The 20017-nt window shown below is 35.3% G+C and overlaps 1 protein-coding gene across 5 annotated transcripts in view; it reads right to left on the reverse strand.

Moving 5' to 3' along the window:
• Positions 1 to 15802, reverse strand: part of LOC138327358 (PAN2-PAN3 deadenylation complex subunit pan3-like) — a 29909-nt gene extending 14107 nt beyond the window's left edge. The window contains exons 1-8 of one of the 5 annotated variants that reach the window (XM_069273398.1): positions 14989 to 15129; positions 11021 to 11075; positions 9622 to 9716; positions 8596 to 8931; positions 6270 to 6534; positions 5265 to 5398; positions 4641 to 4706; positions 4110 to 4214 (exon numbers count right to left, since the gene is read on the reverse strand). In XM_069273398.1, the coding sequence (XP_069129499.1) occupies positions 4110 to 4214; positions 4641 to 4706; positions 5265 to 5398; positions 6270 to 6534; positions 8596 to 8931; positions 9622 to 9702 (987 nt within the window). In that variant the 5' untranslated portion in view covers positions 9703 to 9716; positions 11021 to 11075; positions 14989 to 15129. Of the gene's footprint in view, positions 1 to 4109; positions 4215 to 4640; positions 4707 to 5264; positions 5399 to 6269; positions 6535 to 8595; positions 8932 to 9621; positions 9717 to 10955; positions 11076 to 14978 lie in introns of all 5 variants that reach the window. The other 4 variants (XM_069273399.1, XM_069273397.1, XM_069273396.1 and 1 more) reach the window with 4 other exon arrangements.
• Positions 15803 to 20017: the final 4215 nt, after the last annotated feature.

Below are 20017 nucleotides of genomic sequence, written 5' to 3' on the forward strand. Positions count from 1 at the left end.
GACTTTGATACTGTATGAGGACTTTGACACTGTATGAGGACTTTGATACTGTATGGGGACTTTGGAACTGTATGGGGACTTTGATACTGTATGGGGACTTTGGTACTCTATGGGGACTTTGATACTGTATGGGGACTTTGGCACTGTATGAGGACTTTGATACTGTATGGGGACTTTGATACTGTATGAGGACTTTGATACTGTATGGGGACTTTGATACTGTATGGGGACTTTGATACTGTATGGGGACTTTGATACTGTATGGGGACTTTGACACTGTATGAGGACTTTGATACTGTATGGGGACTTTGACACTGTATGAGGACTTTGATACTGTATGGGGACTTTGGTACTGTATGGGGACTTTGGTACTGTATGGGGACTTTGATACTGTATGGGGACTTTGGTACTGTATGGGGACTTTGATACTGTATGAGGACTTTGATACTGTATGGGGACTTTGATACTGTATGGGGACTTTGATACTGTATGGGGACTTTGATACTGTATGGGGACTTTGATGCTGTATGGGGACTTTGACACTGTATGAGGACTTTGGTACTGTATGGTGACTTTGATACTCTATGGGGACTTGATACTGTATGAGGACTTTGATACTGTATGAGGACTTTGATACTGTATGAGGACTTTGAACTGTATGGGACTTTGATACTGTATGGGACTTTGGTACTGTATGGGGACTTTGATACTGTATGGGGACTTGTACTGTATGGTGACTTTGATACTTATGGGGACTTTGATACTGTATGAGGACTTTGATACTGTATGGGGACTTTGATACTGTATGAGGACTTTGATACTGTATGGGGACTTTGATACTGTATGAGGACTTTGATACTGTATGAGGACTTTGATACTGTATGAGGACTTTGGTACTGTATGAGGACTTTGATACTGTATGAGGACTTTGATACTGTATGAGGACTTTGATACTGTATGAGGACTTTGATACTGTATGAGGACTTTGATACTGTATGAGGACTTGGATACTGTATGGGGACTTTGATACTGTATGGACTTTGATACTGTATGAGGACTTGATACTGTATAAGGACTTTGATACTGTATGAGGACTTTGATACTGTATGAGGACTTGATACTGTATGGGGACTTTGATACTGTATGGGGACTTTGATACTGTATGGGGACTTTGATACTGTATGAGGACTTTGATACTGTATGGGGACTTTGATACTGTATGAGGACTTGATACTGTATGGGGACTTTGATACTGTATGAGGACTTTGATACTGTATGGGGACTTTGATACTGTATGAGGACTTTGATACTGTATGAGGACTTTGGTACTGTATGAGGACTTTGATACTGTATGAGGACTTTGATACTGTATGAGGACTTTGATACTGTATGGGGACTTTGATACTGTATGAGGACTTTGATACTGTTATGAGGACTTTGATACTGTATAAGGACTTGATACTGTATGAGGACTTGATACTGTATGGGGACTTTGATACTGTATGGGGACTTTGATACTGTATGGGACTTGATACTGTATGAGACTTGTATGTGGACTTTGATACTGTATGAGGACTTTGATACTGTATGAGGACTTTGATACTGTATGAGGACTTTGATACTGTATGAGACTTTGATACTGTGTACTGGGGACTTTGATACTGTATGAGGACTTTGATACTGTATGGGGACTTTGATACTGTATGAGGACTTTGATACTGTATGGGGACTTTGATACTGTATGAGGACTTTGATACTGTATGGGGACTTTGATACTGTATGAGGACTTGATACTGTATGAGGACTTTGATACTGTATGAGGACTTGATACTGTATGAGGACTTTGATACTGTATGAGGACTTTGATACTGTATGGGGACTTTGATACTGTATGGGGACTTTGATACTGTATGGGGACTTTGATACTGTATGAGGACTTTGATACTGTATGAGGACTTTGATACTGTATGAGGACTTTGATACTGTATGAGGACTTGATACTGTATGAGGACTTTGATACTGTATGAGGACTTTGATACTGTATGAGGACTTTGATACTGTATGGGGACTTTGATACTGTATGGGGACTTTGATACTGTATGAGGACTTTGATACTGTATGAGGACTTTGATACTGTATGGGGACTTTGGTACTGTATGAGGACTTGATACTGTATGGGACTTGACTGTATGAGGACTTGATACTGTATGGGACTTTGATACTGTATGAGGACTTGATACTGTATGGGGACTTGGTACTGTATGGGGTACTGTATGACTTTGTACTGTATGAGGACTTCTGATGGACTTGATACTGTATGGGACTTTGTACTGTATGAGGATTTGTACTTATGGACTTGATACTGTATGAGGACTTTGATACTGTATGAGGACTTTGTACTGTATGAGGACTTTGATACTGTATGGGGGACTTTGATACTGTATGGGACTTGATACTGTATGGGACTTGATACTGTATGGGATTGTACTGTATGAGGACTTTGATACTGTATGAGGACTTTTGTACTGTATGTATGAGGACTTTGTACTGTATGAGGACTTGATACTGTATGGGACTTTGATACTGTATGAGGACTTTGATACTGTATGAGGACTTTGATACTGTATGGGGACTTTGATACTGTATGAGGACTTTGATACTGTATGGGACTTTGATACTGTATGAGGACTTTGATACTGTATGGGACTTTGATACTGTATGGGACTTTGATACTGTATGAGGACTTTGTACTGTATGAGGACTTTGTACTGTATGGGGACTTTGATACTGTATGGGGACTTTGATACTGTATGGGGACTTTGATACTGTATGGGACTTTGATACTGTATGGGGACTTTGATACTGTATGGGGACTTTGTACTGTATGGGACTTTGATACTGTATGGGACTTTGATACTGTATGGGGACTTTGATACTGTATGGGGACTTTGATACTGTATGGGGACTTTGTACTTGTATGGGACTTTGTACTGTATGGGGACTTTTACTGTATGAGGACTTTGTACTGTATGGGGACTTTGGTACTGTATGAGGACTTTGATACTGTATGAGGACTTTGATACTGTATGGGGACGTTGATACTGTATGAGGACTTTGGTACTGTATGAGGACTTTGGTACTGTATGAGGACTTTGGTACTGTATGAGGACTTTGGTACTGTATGGGGACTTTGGTACTGTATGAGGACTTTGATACTGTATGAGGACTTTGGTACTGTATGGGGACTTTGGTACTGTATGGGGACTTTGATACTGTATGGGGACTTTGTACTGTATGGGGACTTTGTACTGTATGAGGACTTTGATACTGTATGGGGACTTTGATACTGTATGAGGACTTGATACTGTATGGGGACTTTGATACTGTATGAGGACTTTGGTACTGTATGAGGACTTTGATACTGTATGGGGACTTTGATACTGTATGGGGACTTTGATACTGTATGGGGACTTTGATACTCTATAAGGACTTGATACTCTATAAGGACTTGATACTGTATGGGGACTTTGATACTGTATGAGGACTTTGATACTGTATGAGGACTTTGATACTGTATGGGACTTTGGACTTTGGTACTGTATGTATGGGGACTTTGATACTGTATGGGGACTTTGATACTGTATGAGGACTTTGATACTGTATGAGGACTTTGATACTGTATGAGGACTTTGATACTGTATGGGGACTTTGGTACTGTATGAGGACTTTGATACTGTATGAGGACTTTGATACTGTATGAGGACTTTGATACTGTATGAGGACTTTGATACTGTATGAGGACTTTGATACTGTATGAGGACTTTGATACTGTATGAGGACTTTGATACTGTATGGGGACTTTGATACTGTATGAGGACTTTGATACTGTATGAGGACTTGATACTGTATGAGGATTTGGTACTGTATGAGGACTTGATACTGTATGAGGACTTTGATACTGTATGAGACTTTTATACTGTATGAAGACTTTTATACTGTATGAGGGCGTGTGTTTCCTTATTAGTTTCCTTATTCCTTCACAAAAACATTTTATAGTATGTATATTCAGCACAGACTTGGTAAATATTTTTCGTGTGGCTGGTACCTACCACTCTCAGTTCATCTGGCATGAAAAACTGTGGCATATTTTTCTTCACTGTCATATGGGCAATATGAGGTGGGAGACTCGGAAACACTGAAAAGTTCGGCAGAGCCTACAAAATAAAATATTAGCTTGAAAATTCATGCCAACAAAAAAACAAAACATAATATGTTGAATTTCGACAACAATACATGTGTGTTTCGCTCTTTTTGTGGGTCATAAGTTTGTCAAATAAGATAAAGTTTATCTCCTCATACTTCAACAATTCATCAGTTCAGCACTGAGTTGTATGATACTATTGAACATTTACAAACCGTAGTGTTTTATTCTGGATACTTCATCTCAGAATAGTATTTAGGATGAAAAACAAGTTGTCTCCCTTACTCCACCGAGATCATTCAGCAAAACACATTAAAAGGCTTTCTACTAGTATTTCAAAACACATTTACTTTATACATATTATTCAAGCAAATAATTTGATTTGAAAATAGGAAAAAAAATTCATTTTATTTTTCAAAAAGAAAAATATCCAACTTACGGCTCCTTCATGCTGAGGGGTGAAATCTTCAGGTGAATAGAAATATGTGGTACCACCTACATTTTCCTGAAAAAAAACAACAGCAAAATACAGTGTCACCATCACAATTTCAGGGGTTTAATATCTGAAAACTTGTGGATAGACTTTTCCTTGATATTAAAAGATTGTGTGCTAACTTCTATCATTATACATACATACTCAGCTATAATATGTGAAGATTTCTATACAAAATACCAGTATAATATTTTGTTGAGCCCTGGCTTACCTGTATCATGGTATTCGCTGACATTTGAGGCATTGACCAGGATACTTATTGTTGAGCCCTGGCTTACCTGTATCATGGTATTCGCTGACATTTGAGGCATTGACCAGGATACTTATTGTTGAGCCCTGGCTTACCTGTATTGTGGTATTCGCTGACTTTTGAGGTGTTGACCAGTATACTTATTGTCGAGCCCCGGCTTACCTGTATTGTGGTGTTCGCTGACTTTTTAGGCGTTGACCAGGATACTTATTGAGGCATTGACCAGGATACTTATTGTTGAGCCCTGGCTTACCTGTATTGTGGTATTCGCTGACTTTTGAGGTGTTGACCAGTATACTTATTGTCGAGCCCCGGCTTACCTGTATTGTGGTGTTCGCTGACTTTTTAGGCGTTGTATTTTTCAATGGTGTGATGGGCGAGGCTGTGCGACGTAACATCAGTGGTGAATTGGAGGGAGATAAATGTGGGCTATGGTTCGGACTGGCGGTGTACCCTGGTCAGAGAAATAGAACAAGCTTTTTAATTTATACACTATCTGCACCAGATACAACTTATTAATATTTTTTACAATACTGTATCCTTTATTACCTCGAGCTATCCAGTAGGATAGACAGTCTATATACAGAAATACATTGGGACATAGGTAACATATGTCTGGGTTAAACATAAAACAAGTCAACCAAACATTATCAAGAAGTTCTATAAATATTTCAAATCTAATCAGCAAGTTAATATTCAGCTGAAAATGCTGTCAATATATCTTTTTACAAATTTTGCTAACTGACAAATCCTATCTACATATATATGACTACTATTTATACCTTCTATGTAAACTGTAGCAAATTTACATGAAATACAAGGTCATATAATATATATATATATTTAATATTAAATATAATATTACATAACAAAATTTTTTCATAAAGTGAAAATAAATCCCTTGCAAAAATTTAACAATAGGTATATAAACTTTAAAGATTTGACACCGCTGACGAACAGTTTTTTATCACTATCAAAAAGAGACAGACAAATTAGTATTTGTCTTCAGTTACAAAAGTTACTTAATACAATTACCACCACTGAAAAGTCAGAGCTTTTCATTTCATATTTAAGATAAAAATGTATTAAAATATTGATTGTGTCCAAAAAAAAATCCATGACACTATGTCCTATATGGAATTAAGTACTAATTGCGTATGCACCAAGAGCAAAATAATTTATTTTATATGTATTTTTGTGTTACTCAGACAAATATACACACAATTAAATCTCAGTTATTGTTCAAATGGTGAGTATTGTTTATGCTCTGTCAGTGGTGGAGCATCTTTAAGTATCAGACAGACAACGCCATCAGAATGCCCCACCTGTGGTGGAGAGATGTGTCGGGGGAGGGGTGTTGGACATCTGAGCACCACTCTGGGGTGGCATCATCGGGCCGCTGGGTGGGGGCATGCCCATCGGTCCACCCATCTGAGACATGTGGTTCACAGCCGGGTTGTTCATCATGTGACTGTTTCCTGAACCATCCGTTGTCATGCCGTCAGAAAATGTTGAGAAGTTTGGAGAACTCGCACTGTGAGTTAGAGGTCCATTCTTAGGAATGAATTCATTTGCTATTGGGTTTGGTCCCTGGAATAACCAAGAAAACACATTTTTTTTTATTTCATTCTGAGTTGGCTAGCTACATCATAATAAGATTAATACATAATGTAAGTTAATTGTAAAAAACTAATACTAGTCACAACAACTAGTACCCAATACATGTGTTAGACTGATAACAACACACATTTAAATAATCATGTGAGTGCTTTAGAAAATGTCATTTGTATAGAACATTATTTCCTGTTTTCAAAATAAAATTACAGAAATATACCCCTTTGCAGGTAGGTTATCGATTGTGACACTGTTACTCCGCAAGCAAACATTTAACAATTAAAGGATTGTTAGATTGCATTTATTGGAGATATAAATGCAATCTGGGAAGCAGATAAACAGAATAGGGCCCGTTATTTATCTGCCACCCAGATTGCATTTATATCTCCAATAAATGCAATCTAACAATCCTTTAATTGTTATATTTACATTTTACTTTCTAGCTCAAAGTAAAACATAATTTAGATGCGAGTGAACATTTGAATTTCACGCTCAAGTTCAATGTGATAAAAAATAGTCCCTATGAAAAATTGAAAAGATAACAAAATTTCAATGTTTCTTATTAGCTTTTCAGTCTACTTTCAATTATCCAGACATTTAAAAGAGTTTTTCATAAGTTTCATATCCAAAATGGTTCATTCAACTACAATGTCAATTTTCCCGCACGGACTAACATGGTGTCAGCAAACAAGACTCACATTCATTTCTGTAGAAATTACTACACAAAGTCTAAGCTGCATTTATTGGCTCATAATGCAGATCACGATTATCATTAGAGTAATGGGAGTCACAGTGGCAAAATGTAAATATTTCATAGTAACTTGTTATTCCTGAAAAATATTACTTAATGCTCACAAAAAAACTGAAAAAACAGGAAATACAATGACCCTACCAGCAAGAGTAGATAACTCTAATAAACATGTAAAAATTTCCACGACACTGATCAGTTACTTAGGGTCTAGGAATAAAATGGCATTAGTACTGAATGATTCAGCTGTGTATAGGTGGGGTAGAGACACTTAACCGGTACCAATGCAGGTCCATACAATGTGTTCCCATATATAGATAATGGGAGATAACTAGAACGAATATCTGTACCCTGCCTTCAATACCTATCGGCTGGGTACGAATTGGTCCCTATGTGTCCTAGTGGGGCAGTGCCTCCAAAAATCACTTGGGCACAATTTTATATACTTTTTTTGTAGGTTTCCAATTATTCTATTTTTTTGCATTTACAACATTTACATAATATTTTTGTACAAAACAAACATATCTACCATTCTAAATATCAAATGTATTGCTCACAAGATGTCAAATTCATAACTTGTAGACTTGCTGTATAAATTTATATAAAAAAAACAATGTCTCGCTGAGAATTGGATATTTCATATGGCTCAGTTTTATTGCCTAGTAGGAAAGCAATATGAAATAAGTAAGACAAAATACTTACAAACGTTTTATTATGGTTTGCATCACCATTATTTGCTCCATTAGTAGTTATTTGCTCCATTAGTAGTAATAGGCACCAATAAGATCTAAAGACGACATCGATTCATTATCTGTCTAAAAGTCTTTTTAGCTACAATATTGCAGCTAGGAGGTAATCCGAGTTGCAGCTCTAAAGACGACATTGATTCATTATCTGTCTAAAAGTCTTTTTAGCTACAATATTGCAGCTAGGAAGTAATCCGAGTTGCAACTCTAAAGACGACATCGATTCATTATCTGTCTAAAAGTCTTTTGAGCTACAATATTGCAGCTAGGAGGTAATCAGAATTGCAGCATTAAAGACGACATCGATTCATTATCTGTCTAAAAGTCTTTTGAGCTACAATATTGCAGCTAGGAGGTAATCTTGGAGGGCAGAGGGTGTAACTATGGTACAGTACCTATCACTTTGAACATGACATGAAGTGATACCAGATTGGCCTTTTGTCTGTTACATCTATAAAACGTATGTGTTTTTTGTGACAAAACTCTGAAAATAATTTAACAAAAACAAAAAGACGAATTTAACTGCCTACTCATCTCCCATACCTTGGAACTTGGAATTGACAGATTAAGAGCAGCAAAATCAGTGGCCATGGAATCCATCCTGGGGCCAGCCCTAGGGGGACCCCCATTAGGGTTAGGATTTTCCATCATTGTCACTGGTCCGTTCATTCTTGGACCATACCCATCCATCATCTGGTTGGGTCGTTCCATTCTGTGACCCGGACCATCGGGTCTCTGCATTTGACCGTCCATTTTAGGACCAGGGGGTCCTGGATGGCCCGGGGGCCCCTGGGGTGGGGGTCCAAATGGTGGCTTCATGCCCTGGGGAGGCATTGGATTGGCCATGTTTCTGTGAGTTCTTGAAATAGGACGTGAATGCTACAAAGACAAGTACATATCTACATCAAATAAATGTTTAAAGTGAACAGTCGGGCAAGGATGGCTAAAGTCGGTAAAAATGGTGTGAATGTATCCAGTATAATTTCTTATGAAATAGAAAAATAAAATCTCTCGCCAAAATCTGTCTGCGTACGAAGAAATTAATTTAAAGTATAGGAATCCTAAAACGTCCTCCCAGCTGACTATGTCCGTGGTTACATTTCCACGCAGCCTCGCTTTCAATGCTTTCAACTTTCCTTTACTTTAATGGTCAGAACTGGGAAACGTAAGCAGAACTTGGCCATCGTATTAATATGTGAGAACTTTTGGAAGGCCAATGAACGCATTTAGACTTGTTTTCTTTGCCCGACTATTCACTTTAAACCATGAAAATAAAAACTCAAATACTTTCTGAAAATGATAACTGTATTTTCTACTTTAGAAAATTACTTAATTTTAGGCATTAATAAATCATTAAAAAAGGGCAAGGACTCGATGCAGAAAAGCATTTCAAAAATGATTTCCTCAAAATAATTACCATAGACAACATTTTTCTTCAAAATACAAAAGTTAGACTAAATTATGTATAAGATCCAGCTAAATCGACAAAAAGTCAACAAAATGAGGTCCCACGTTGATCTCAGTAGATTTATTAAGTTTAGAGATATTTGAAAAAATCTGGACTCTTACTGGGAAGGGAATAAAATCAGCTCCACCGTTTTCAGGTTCAAAGGTGGCGTTGAAATACTGATCTCCATTATTTCCCATCATATCGAAAGGTCCTGCTGTAAAATAAGAGTAAAACTAGATTAATCCAAAATCTTTATTAAATATTTACTGTAACACCAGTATCCATAACAAAAATACAAAGATATAGATGTAGGTTTTGTAAGTCCCCAACAGTTCAATACTGTTGATCATATAAAAAATTTCTGTTGTTAAACACCTTTACACATCCATTTTGTTTTTTATCTACAACTCAAAGTTATAAGATACAATTAATCTATTATATAAACATGTCCTGAATTTACAAAAAGAAAATCACATATCACTGATGACACAACAGCATCACCACATACACAAATACAATACAGGTAATTAATTCATCATCAACTTGGGTAGAAGAGCTGAATTTATTCACTATCAACGTGCATGTACAATAGAGCTAACCATATACAGAATGTTAACCTTGTTCAATATATAAACTGCATTATAAACATGCCTTTCAACTATTCATCTTCTGTGTGCTTGCTACATCACATGCTAAAATGTTTTTCATTAAACATGTACAATCAATACACGTTAATTCTGAACAACAGTTTTCTTTTTTTCAATTCTAATGTACCTTTTACATGGATAAAACTGGTAGATAATTATAAATGTCAGAGAATTCTGTTAAGTCCATTACCATGTTTTCAAGGGTAGCATCAATATCATTTTACTGGTACATATTCACATTAGTACTGTCAAACTTGTGAAAGCAGCTTCTATAATAACCTAGTAAGTGATTGTAACATCCCCTATAACTGGCCTATAAAGCTTATATGACAGAGACAATAATAGATACATGTATATAGGAGCTAACTGTGCATCAGTCTACATTAATATTAATGACTTCATTATATTAAATCATAATTACAGAAATGGATTGGTGATCTAAAATTAAATCTATTAAAATTGAAATTGATAGACTTTATATTGACATATAGAGATGATGGAGAGGACCGTATAAGAATTGTTTAAATATGGCCCATAAAAATTCAGGTACAATAACTATATATAGCTATAGGTTTATGTTTACAGTCACAATGAGGATTGAGCTTTTACTGATTTCTATTAGTTTTAAAGACACTTTTTATTCTAAGTGAGCATTGATATTGAATTGTTATACAATACTGGTACATTACTTTTTACAATGATTTTATTCAAAATTATTCAATGAAGTTGAATGAAATAAAACATCTCTTTGGAAAGTTGGCCTAGTAAAAAACAAGAGGCCTAGAGGACGTACATGTATCGCTCACCTGGTTTGTTATGCCAAGTAATGTTCTGAATACAGGATCAGTGTTTCTTTTATGAAGGATTTTACCTCTTATTTTCCTACTGGGGTCCTCTCTTTCAGCTACAGGGAGTCAGAACCAAGACTGTTGATTCATCCGTATGAAAATAATGACACATATAACTTTAACAAACCACATGATTCAATATTTAAATAGTTAATAATATTTGTATTATCGGTAATAATACTACGAGTAATAATTCACCAGATGATATCACTCATATACCTGTCAAAGGTGAAATGTTGCCCAACTGATGAGTTATATATAATATCCAGTCTGGACAGCTTTTAGGAGATAAATATTTATATACTTTGTAAAATAACATTTTATTTTAATTTTTATTGAATATTCTGGACTAGCAAAGAAAATTCAAGCCAAAGTGTAATAGTAGTGAGTACAAAGTGTTCTCACTGATATTACAGTTTTGTCATTATTTTCATATTGATGACTCAACAAGTCTTCTTATTTTCAAGTTATTCACCACCAAAAGATATCAATATTTTTGAGAATTACCATGCATATATGTTTCAATTTTGCATAGACAAACTAGAACTGTCACCAGAGTGGACGACTAATACCCCCCGCTGCACAAATTTAGTAACAACTTCATTGATATGAGACATTACCCAACACTATATAGTTTATTCAACTGAGTTACTCCCCTTTATGTCAGAATTCTGTGTACCAAATTTTATCGAACTCTATCAAGTAGTTTAGGAGGAGTTTGCCAGACAAAGTTGTGACAGACGGGCAACCCAATTCCAGTATACCCGCGCCCGGCTTAACTTCATTGCGGGCTGTATAATAAGAGCTGAAAATTAATTATGGCAGTGTACACATATATATAATATATATATATATTTTTTGCCAAAAACCATTATACAAGTTTATATACCTCTGTTTGTGTTTCTCTACAATACAATAAAACGAGTACATATGGTCAGACTATGAAGCTTAAGTTAGTTGTGGTTTTTCACATTTTCACACCAATAGTGTCATTATTAATTATTACTTATGCAAATATGATTTCATTTGTAAAAAAAACATCTTATGTACACTAATGTTAATAAGGCATCATACATTTTTTGTCTCTAGTACTTTTCACTGATTTTCACAGCTTTATTCATCAAACCTTACATGGTTTTCAATAGATTACTGAAGAAAGAGTAGAATGCCAGTCTGTGTGATGTGGAAACCACATAGATGATACCATATTTTCCAGAGTATGTATTAAGTGTTTTAAAACTGGTAAAGTAGTCATGGCTTATACACCAGTTTCTCTATTTGATTTCTTCTGCAAACTTATTTATGACTTACTTTTTTTAAAGTTAGGTCCAAATTTGGTCCTATTAACGCATCTCATTATTTTCTATTTTTTAAGCACCTTGAAAAACCTACTACCTTTCCGAAACAGCTTTTGATTTTTTAAATGGGGGAATGTAAAACAAAATTCATGATTGATAATTTTGTAGTGTTGCCAAAGTTGTCAGACAGCAAAACAGCAAAAAGGACCATCACTGTTAACATAGATTACGCAGGAAAACAGGTATTTGTTTGGTTTTGCAGTCTGTGACTTAAATTTTTTTTGCTGCTAGTCATTTGGACTAGTTAACCTCAAAATTTTACTAGTCCCGACTATTTAATCACTAGTCCACATTAAATATATATGAGCATTTTGCTTTAGTACTTCAGTCATGATCAGTTTTTGACCCAAATTACAGTTTGGATGCATTAGTGAACGTAAATTCTCAGAAAATGATACATCTGGACACAAATAATCGCATACAGAATGCACTAAAATTGTGTTGAAAGATACAATTGACCATCGCTCTTGTAAACATATGAAGTATATTTACTGATTTTAATTGGTCGGGGAGCCACTAGTCCAGTCGGACTAGTTCATTATAATTGGTACTAGTCAGACTGTAAAATTATATAATTACTAGTTGTGAGCATCGGTTTAGTGCATAAAGACGCAGACTGGTTTGTAACTTTAACTTTGGTTATTAATGAATTTTTTCTATATTACTGCAACGATACGTACGCTTCCCCCACAATACGTTACATATTGCGATAGTTGTCTCAAGATACAATATGTATCACAAATATTTATTAAAATAATTATTATGCAAGAGGCCAAGAGGGCCTGTATCACTCACCTGGTTATTGTAATGCCAAGTAATGTTCTGATTACAGGTTAATTGTTCTTTTCTGAAGGAATTTAAGATTTACCTCTAATTTCTCTCTTTGGACCCATTCTTTCTGCTCCAGAGGGTCAGAGCCAAAATTTATACAAACTTCCTCTTCACCCAATGATGTTTCTGACCAAAATTGGTATCATTCCACGCAGAACGCTATGACTAATAGCGATTTAAAGGTTTTACCTCTATTTCCCCTATTGGGCCCCAACCCTCCTGCCCCCGGGGGGTCAGAGCCAAAATTTACACAAACTCTGTTCCCCTTCCCCTTGGGCCAGGTGAGCTAATAAGAGAGAGAATTTAAGGACAAACTTTCAGAAAAAACAGAGAAAGCTACCAAACATCATTATTTTATTATTAGTAACAACAGAATCAGGAGAAGCTGAAATATACAAGGTTAAAAATTTATTAATCTGTATTTACCTTTTAATCCAGAAGTTTTTATAATTGTATATTTACTTTAAAGTTAATTTGGTTACTGTCCGTCTTAGTAAACATGTAAATCAGTCACCATGAATCGGAAACACAATCACCATTCAGACTCCTTATTGTATTTTCAGTGAATTTCACTAGTACTGCACGCATGTACATATCAATTTTGATCATAAACAGAATATTTTCTGCCAAATGAGCAAACAATCGTGATTAAACTTCAACGTGCCAACATGCAGTTGTTTGTAACATCATACACATGTTTTAAGAAAATGGCGTCAGGTTGAAGTCATGTTTACACAATTTCATACCAGGTTGTGTTTGGGAATTTGATCCGTATTGTTATTCATATGACGAAAGTTTGATAGTATTTTTAAAAGTTTAATGCAAGTATTAACTGCATTAAAACATTGTAGAAAGTATTTTTTGTATCCACAGTAAAATATCAAACTTTCGGCTATACTGACTGCGTTAACAAAACTGCATCAAGACGGCCAAATTGTAAAGCAAGGTTTCTCCAACTGATCGTGAAGTATATATACTTAAATTGGAACGTTACATTCACAAAGAAACATATTTGAAACTGCCTTACGTAGATCAGGTGACTTAAGTTAGTGATTGCATTGAATTAAAATCTACAACTACAGAAACAATGTGGATCAATGGTGAATATCTTTGGGAGGAAGTACTGCTAACCACTCAAAAAAAATCTGATTTCGCCTGATCTAGAAACTGGTGGGGCATACCGTGATATAGGAAAAAATACTGTGAACCGAACCGTGTAGTCTATACCGTGATATATCATCCCACGATTTATCATTGCAACTCTATTTTCTAACATCATATTGTTTTCAAGAAACATATTTTTGGTTTCAGAAATTTAGTGGGAATTGGCCCCCTTTCAATTAAATATTATATTTTACTTTCATTAAATTTTGAATTTCAAATTATGATTTGTTTTATTTCTCATTCTTGGTCGCCCCCTAGACCTCTAGCGTTGACAATTTGCTGCCACTTATCAGAATCTGCAGCACAGATATCCCCACATGTTTGGAAGTGCACATGACTTATCTCCCCTTAATTGTTGATGACAGAAATTAATCACATTAAGAAACAGACGATCGGCCGTTTATGGCATACATGCGATGACATATGTCTTCCGATCACGTTTTAGACCTCTAGTTACATGCTCATGGCAACAAATTTCACCGATCGGAAAAAAAATCATGACAATGAGCTCAACATGCTGATGAGCAAACAGCTGATTCACTCTGAATTTCACAATGGGAAACAACATCAACGGTCACATAGGAAAAGAGATCAACAGTGCTAAACAAAACAAAATTGCATTATTCACATGATCAAACCTTGATTTTCCTGTGAAGACGATGAAGGACCGTTCGCAAATGGCTTTTGAAACCCTACACCAGATCTTGGATTTTGGTGAAAAAATTGACACTCATCACCATAAATGCATGAACCTGTATTCAAATAATATCGGCATAACGTAGGCTTCTTTCCACCAGAAACACCACTTGTCATGGTACTTCACGATAGCAAATGTCTTGTGATCACAAAGTTCGTGACATGTACATTTCAAAGAAAAATCCTGTAATGTTTTCAACACTTTTCCTTCTTTTTGAACAGGTTCCCCCAATTGTCTAGTGCGCATGCGTCATTGTAGAGTGAGTATATTCTCAGTCATTGGAATGTTTGTGCTCAGATGGACGCTTAGTATAAAGTTTAGGGACCGTCTCAAAATTTGTAAGTCATATTTTGTACTATGTTTTTGTAAAAGTTCTAGTAATAAGAATTTATTTCGTGTCTAGACGAATACAAAAAAAAAAAAGACAAAAAAAACCATATAGCTGATTACTTGGTCAATTGAAAAAAAAATCAAATAGCAAAAATAGATAATAAAAAAAAAGAGTAAGAAAAAGATCAAATTGTCTACGCTACCTAAATTGGTACACTTTTTGAAGAAAAATGTTAACATTTTCTTACGTGTGCTTGAATCCAGTATTTTCTTTTAAAATTCCACAAAAAGATGCCTTCAACTTTAACTTCATGATTTGTTTTCTTGGCAGCGGTGCATATATTCATAAATAGAGAGCTTTGAAGCATGTCCGGTCAAGCCCTGTGTTTCAGCAGGTTTAGGTACCGAAAATGGTACACCTCCTAAATTTGATTTGATTAATAAATGTCTAAACATGATAAAAAAGTTAATTCATTTAAAGAAACTTCAAACATTTTTTAGTTGATTAAAGCCACATATCTGTCAAAAATATCCCACTCAGCAATTGTTTTCCGTGCTTAAAATATGTGGTGTTTTTAGGGTTGTCCCACGACGTCATTTCCCGGATTTTTTCACAATTTCATTCTTTTCATGTTTAAATAAAGATAATAAGTATCAGGAAAGAATATGACATATAAAAATTGTCACAGTCACTGTTAATTACCTTAATTTTTGTTCAGGACAGTTATTGTCAGTTTTGAGTGAACACTGAAAATTCTGCTTGATATATATTAAAAGTGTACCAATTTAGGTGGCGTACCAATTTGAGTAGCGTCACGTATGTTAGATCTAGAAATTACATACAATGAAATATGTTTAAATCAAAAAGAAGACTATAAGTCCTCTAGCCTGCTTCATCTAGAGCTGTACAAGTTATAAAACCACGTAAAATTGTTCTTGCGGATTTTTTTAACATAAAAATACTTTCATACATATGTTTTATAATTTACATATAAATTGTTACGGATTTTTTATTACACACTTGCGCTATATAATTGCATGACTTTAGATATCCTTTTGTTTGGGAACAATGAATCAGATACAAGTTACAGTGGCGTAACTGCAAAAATTCCTCAAGATGGTAATTTTTCGATTTAATGTTACCTGCATTTAGAAATGATAATATTGTGAATGTCGTCATATCACTATGCAACCCTCCTCATCAGCAAATTGTTGTGTTACTCAAAATAATATGAATTAATCAATCTTTTAAGAGATAATTTTTGAAATAGTAGAATCCCTTAATTTACATTTTTTGTCCAGTTCATGTGTATTGAATTTTTATTATTATAGATTTAAACATAACATTGTTCCCAAACAAAAGGATATCTAAAGTCATGCAATTATATAGCGCAAGTTATAAGTTAATAAATAATGGAATTCATCACCAATACATTCGTTTTTGTATGTTCTATGGCAAATTGACTTTGAGGAACAAAAAATGTCATTATTCCATTTTTGTAAAAAATGGTCGAGCTTTAACCCATTTTGGATTCAAATTGTGTTGGAACTGAGAGTGCCATATATACATCAGACCACATTCGTTTAAAATAATTTGTACTAAAGTTAAGTATGGAACTACTCTGTTTTCAAAAACATACTTAATTTTCCTCCATTTACCATTATAGGCCGATTTTTTTTTGATTTTTTTTAAAAAAATAATTTGTATATTTGTCTTTCAATTGAATGGCAACGTAAATGGTGATGAGAGAGAGAAAAGGGAAGATACACAACGTTTATATTATGACACTGGGGCTTGGTTTGTTGATTGTTTGATTCAATTAACGTCCTATTACTGACAGTCACAGCTAGGGTCATGTAAGGACGGCCTCCCATGTATGCGGTGTATTGCGTGTATATAATGCAAGGTGCGTGTTTTGGGAGACTGCGGTATATTCGTGTTGTGTCTTCTTGTAGTGCTATATCACTGAAGCATGCCGCCGAAGCCACAAAGCAGCACACCCCACCGGTCACATTATACCATCCTCGATATTCCAGGAGTTCCGATCACTTACGATCTCTACACCTACATCTCTTACTATCTCATAGTAAAACTGGAGGCAACATAACAATACGGGTAATTCAGTCCTTGATATACAACAAAAGAGCCGCGTATATATAATGGTGTATTGTGGTCACAGGTCCCTGTGGTTATATATATATTTTCCGCTGAGCTGCCTCCAATTTTACTATGATATAGTCCAGGGGAGTACAGATCGTGACTGTTCGGAACCCCTGGAATATCAAGGATGACATTATACTGACAACGGGCGGACCAGTCGTTCCACACCCGGTATGTTTAGCGCTTGCAGAAACTACCCCTTTTATAGACTTTAGTGTGTCTCGGCCAGGGAACAGAACCCAGAGTCAACCTGCTCCACAAAAGAACAAAAATGAGCCGGTGTCAAGGGAGAGTCGTTGGGAAGAATAAATTCAGATAGGAAGAAGAGAAAATATAAGATCCTAAAGGACCTTTAGTCGCATTTTACGATCATGCAATTGGGCAGCAGGTACAGTACAATTCTAACGCCCTACCTGCACAGTGCTTGGAATGTGGTCAATATTTAGTCGTAATATAGTGTCATTCTTTCCAACTAACTTACTAGTAAAATGCTCCATCGCCGACAGAGTATAAACACTATTCATCATTTCGACAATTATTGATTTTTAATCGTGTATATATAAAACACAACAATACATATATACAATAATTTGTTTTGCTAAATTGTTGTCTGCGCAATCAGTACCTTATTCCATATAGCCTGATATAGGACATACATAGTGTCACCAAACTTAGTTTTTTTATGCAAGTAATTATTTTAAATACTTTTATATTGAAGCACAGGTTTACGACGCGCACAAAAAAAACAACAAAACACAGTATTGTAGTTTTGTACGGATTCTTGCATTCACATCTAAGTTTAATATGCACATATGGGATGGTAAGTCTATTACTGAATCCCATTTATATGTAACACGTACCCGGAGATCCGGATTATTTTGAAATTGTTTAGTGGTCCCGATTAATTGTTTAGTTCTTTAAAGGCCCACTACCTTTCCGGAGCAAAATTTAAAGGTTTCTTAAAAATATTAATAACAAAAGAAAATATATATCGATGGCTTAAGATAAGGTTACAACACCAAAAATATGCAAGATTTCCTGTCTAATGTACGATAACAGCGAAGATTAATTTCGCTGTTTTGCCGTCTGGCGCAGTGATAGTCAACTACCGCGCGGCATTTAGGACGACGGCGGGAAACATAAAACGACCCGCGTTATGAAAATTAACATTTTATTTATGCTAATTAAACAGTTCTGAAGGTGATGATAAGTGTGCTAGTAAGCGTATAGTTAATAAATTCTGCGACTCTACAAAATTATTGATCTCGTTTTACATTCCTATTTTAAAGGCCCACTAACTTTCCGAAACGGTTTTTAATTTTTAAAAATGGGAATGTAAAACAAGATCGATAATTTTGTAGAGTTGCAAAAGTTATTAGCTTACCGTTATACTACATTTATCATCACCTTCTGAACGATTTGATTAGAATAAATAACATGTTTATTTTCATAAAGCGGGTCGTATCATGTTTCCCGCCGTCGTCCTAAGTACCGCGCGGTAGTTGATTATCATTGCTCCAGACGGCAAAACAGCGAATTGACTCTCCACTGTTTTCATATATTACGCAGGAAATCTTGCATATGTTTGGTGTGGTAACCTTATTTTAGGTCATCGGTATGCATTTTCTGATGTTATTAATGTTTTTTAAGAAACCTTTATATTTTGCTCCGGAAAGGTAATGGGCTTTTAAAAATTAAAAGCCGTTTCGGAAAGGTTTGTGTAAATTTATTAGAAAAGGTATATAATTTGTCCTCCTTCTATGTTGCATTTGTTGAATGTTGTAAATATGTTTTTCTACACAATGTTTTTTTTTTAAGTTTTGAAGTTTGAACATTGCATGGTTTTGAAGTTGAGAGTCGCCCTCTTTAAGTCTCTGCGTTTTTTTCTCTTGCACGGTTTTGCTACATGTATAATCCTATTCCAGGTGACCGTGATAGTAACCTCTGGGGTATCTAAGATGGTATATTCAAGATATGTATTTCAAATTCTTTTGTTTTGGTCCTATTTATTACAGGATAGTGAAGTTGGGTTAATAACTGGTCAAAATGGATGTGGTACACAATGGAGAATGCCTTGCAAAACTCCTCCTCGATGAATACATAGTGCCAAAACGCGGAGCACACGGTACTAGTTTTTTTTTTATAAAATTCTCGTTATATTTTAGTTAGTCACGTTGAAGCAATTTATTGTAAAAGTGACCCTTGCTGTTTTCGTTTATATGTATATATGTTTTCACTTCCATAATCAAGGTGTTAACCCCATCAATATATACTTTGTATATTGACCAATAGTTTTACACAAATCGAAAGTACCACGAAAGTTGGTTTTCAGTTAATTTGGTCAAAAATGAAAAATGGGTCTAAATGATGTAAATTTTTTTGGTTTCCTGCTTTAGATAATGGACAACTATAAATTCAACAGTCAACCACTTTGAAAACATAACAAGAGGCCCAGAGGGCCCGTATCGCTCACCTGGTT

The sequence above is a fragment of the Argopecten irradians genome, chromosome 7, assembly GCF_041381155.1.
Source record: "Argopecten irradians isolate NY chromosome 7, Ai_NY, whole genome shotgun sequence".
Taxonomy (NCBI): domain Eukaryota; kingdom Metazoa; phylum Mollusca; class Bivalvia; order Pectinida; family Pectinidae; genus Argopecten; species Argopecten irradians.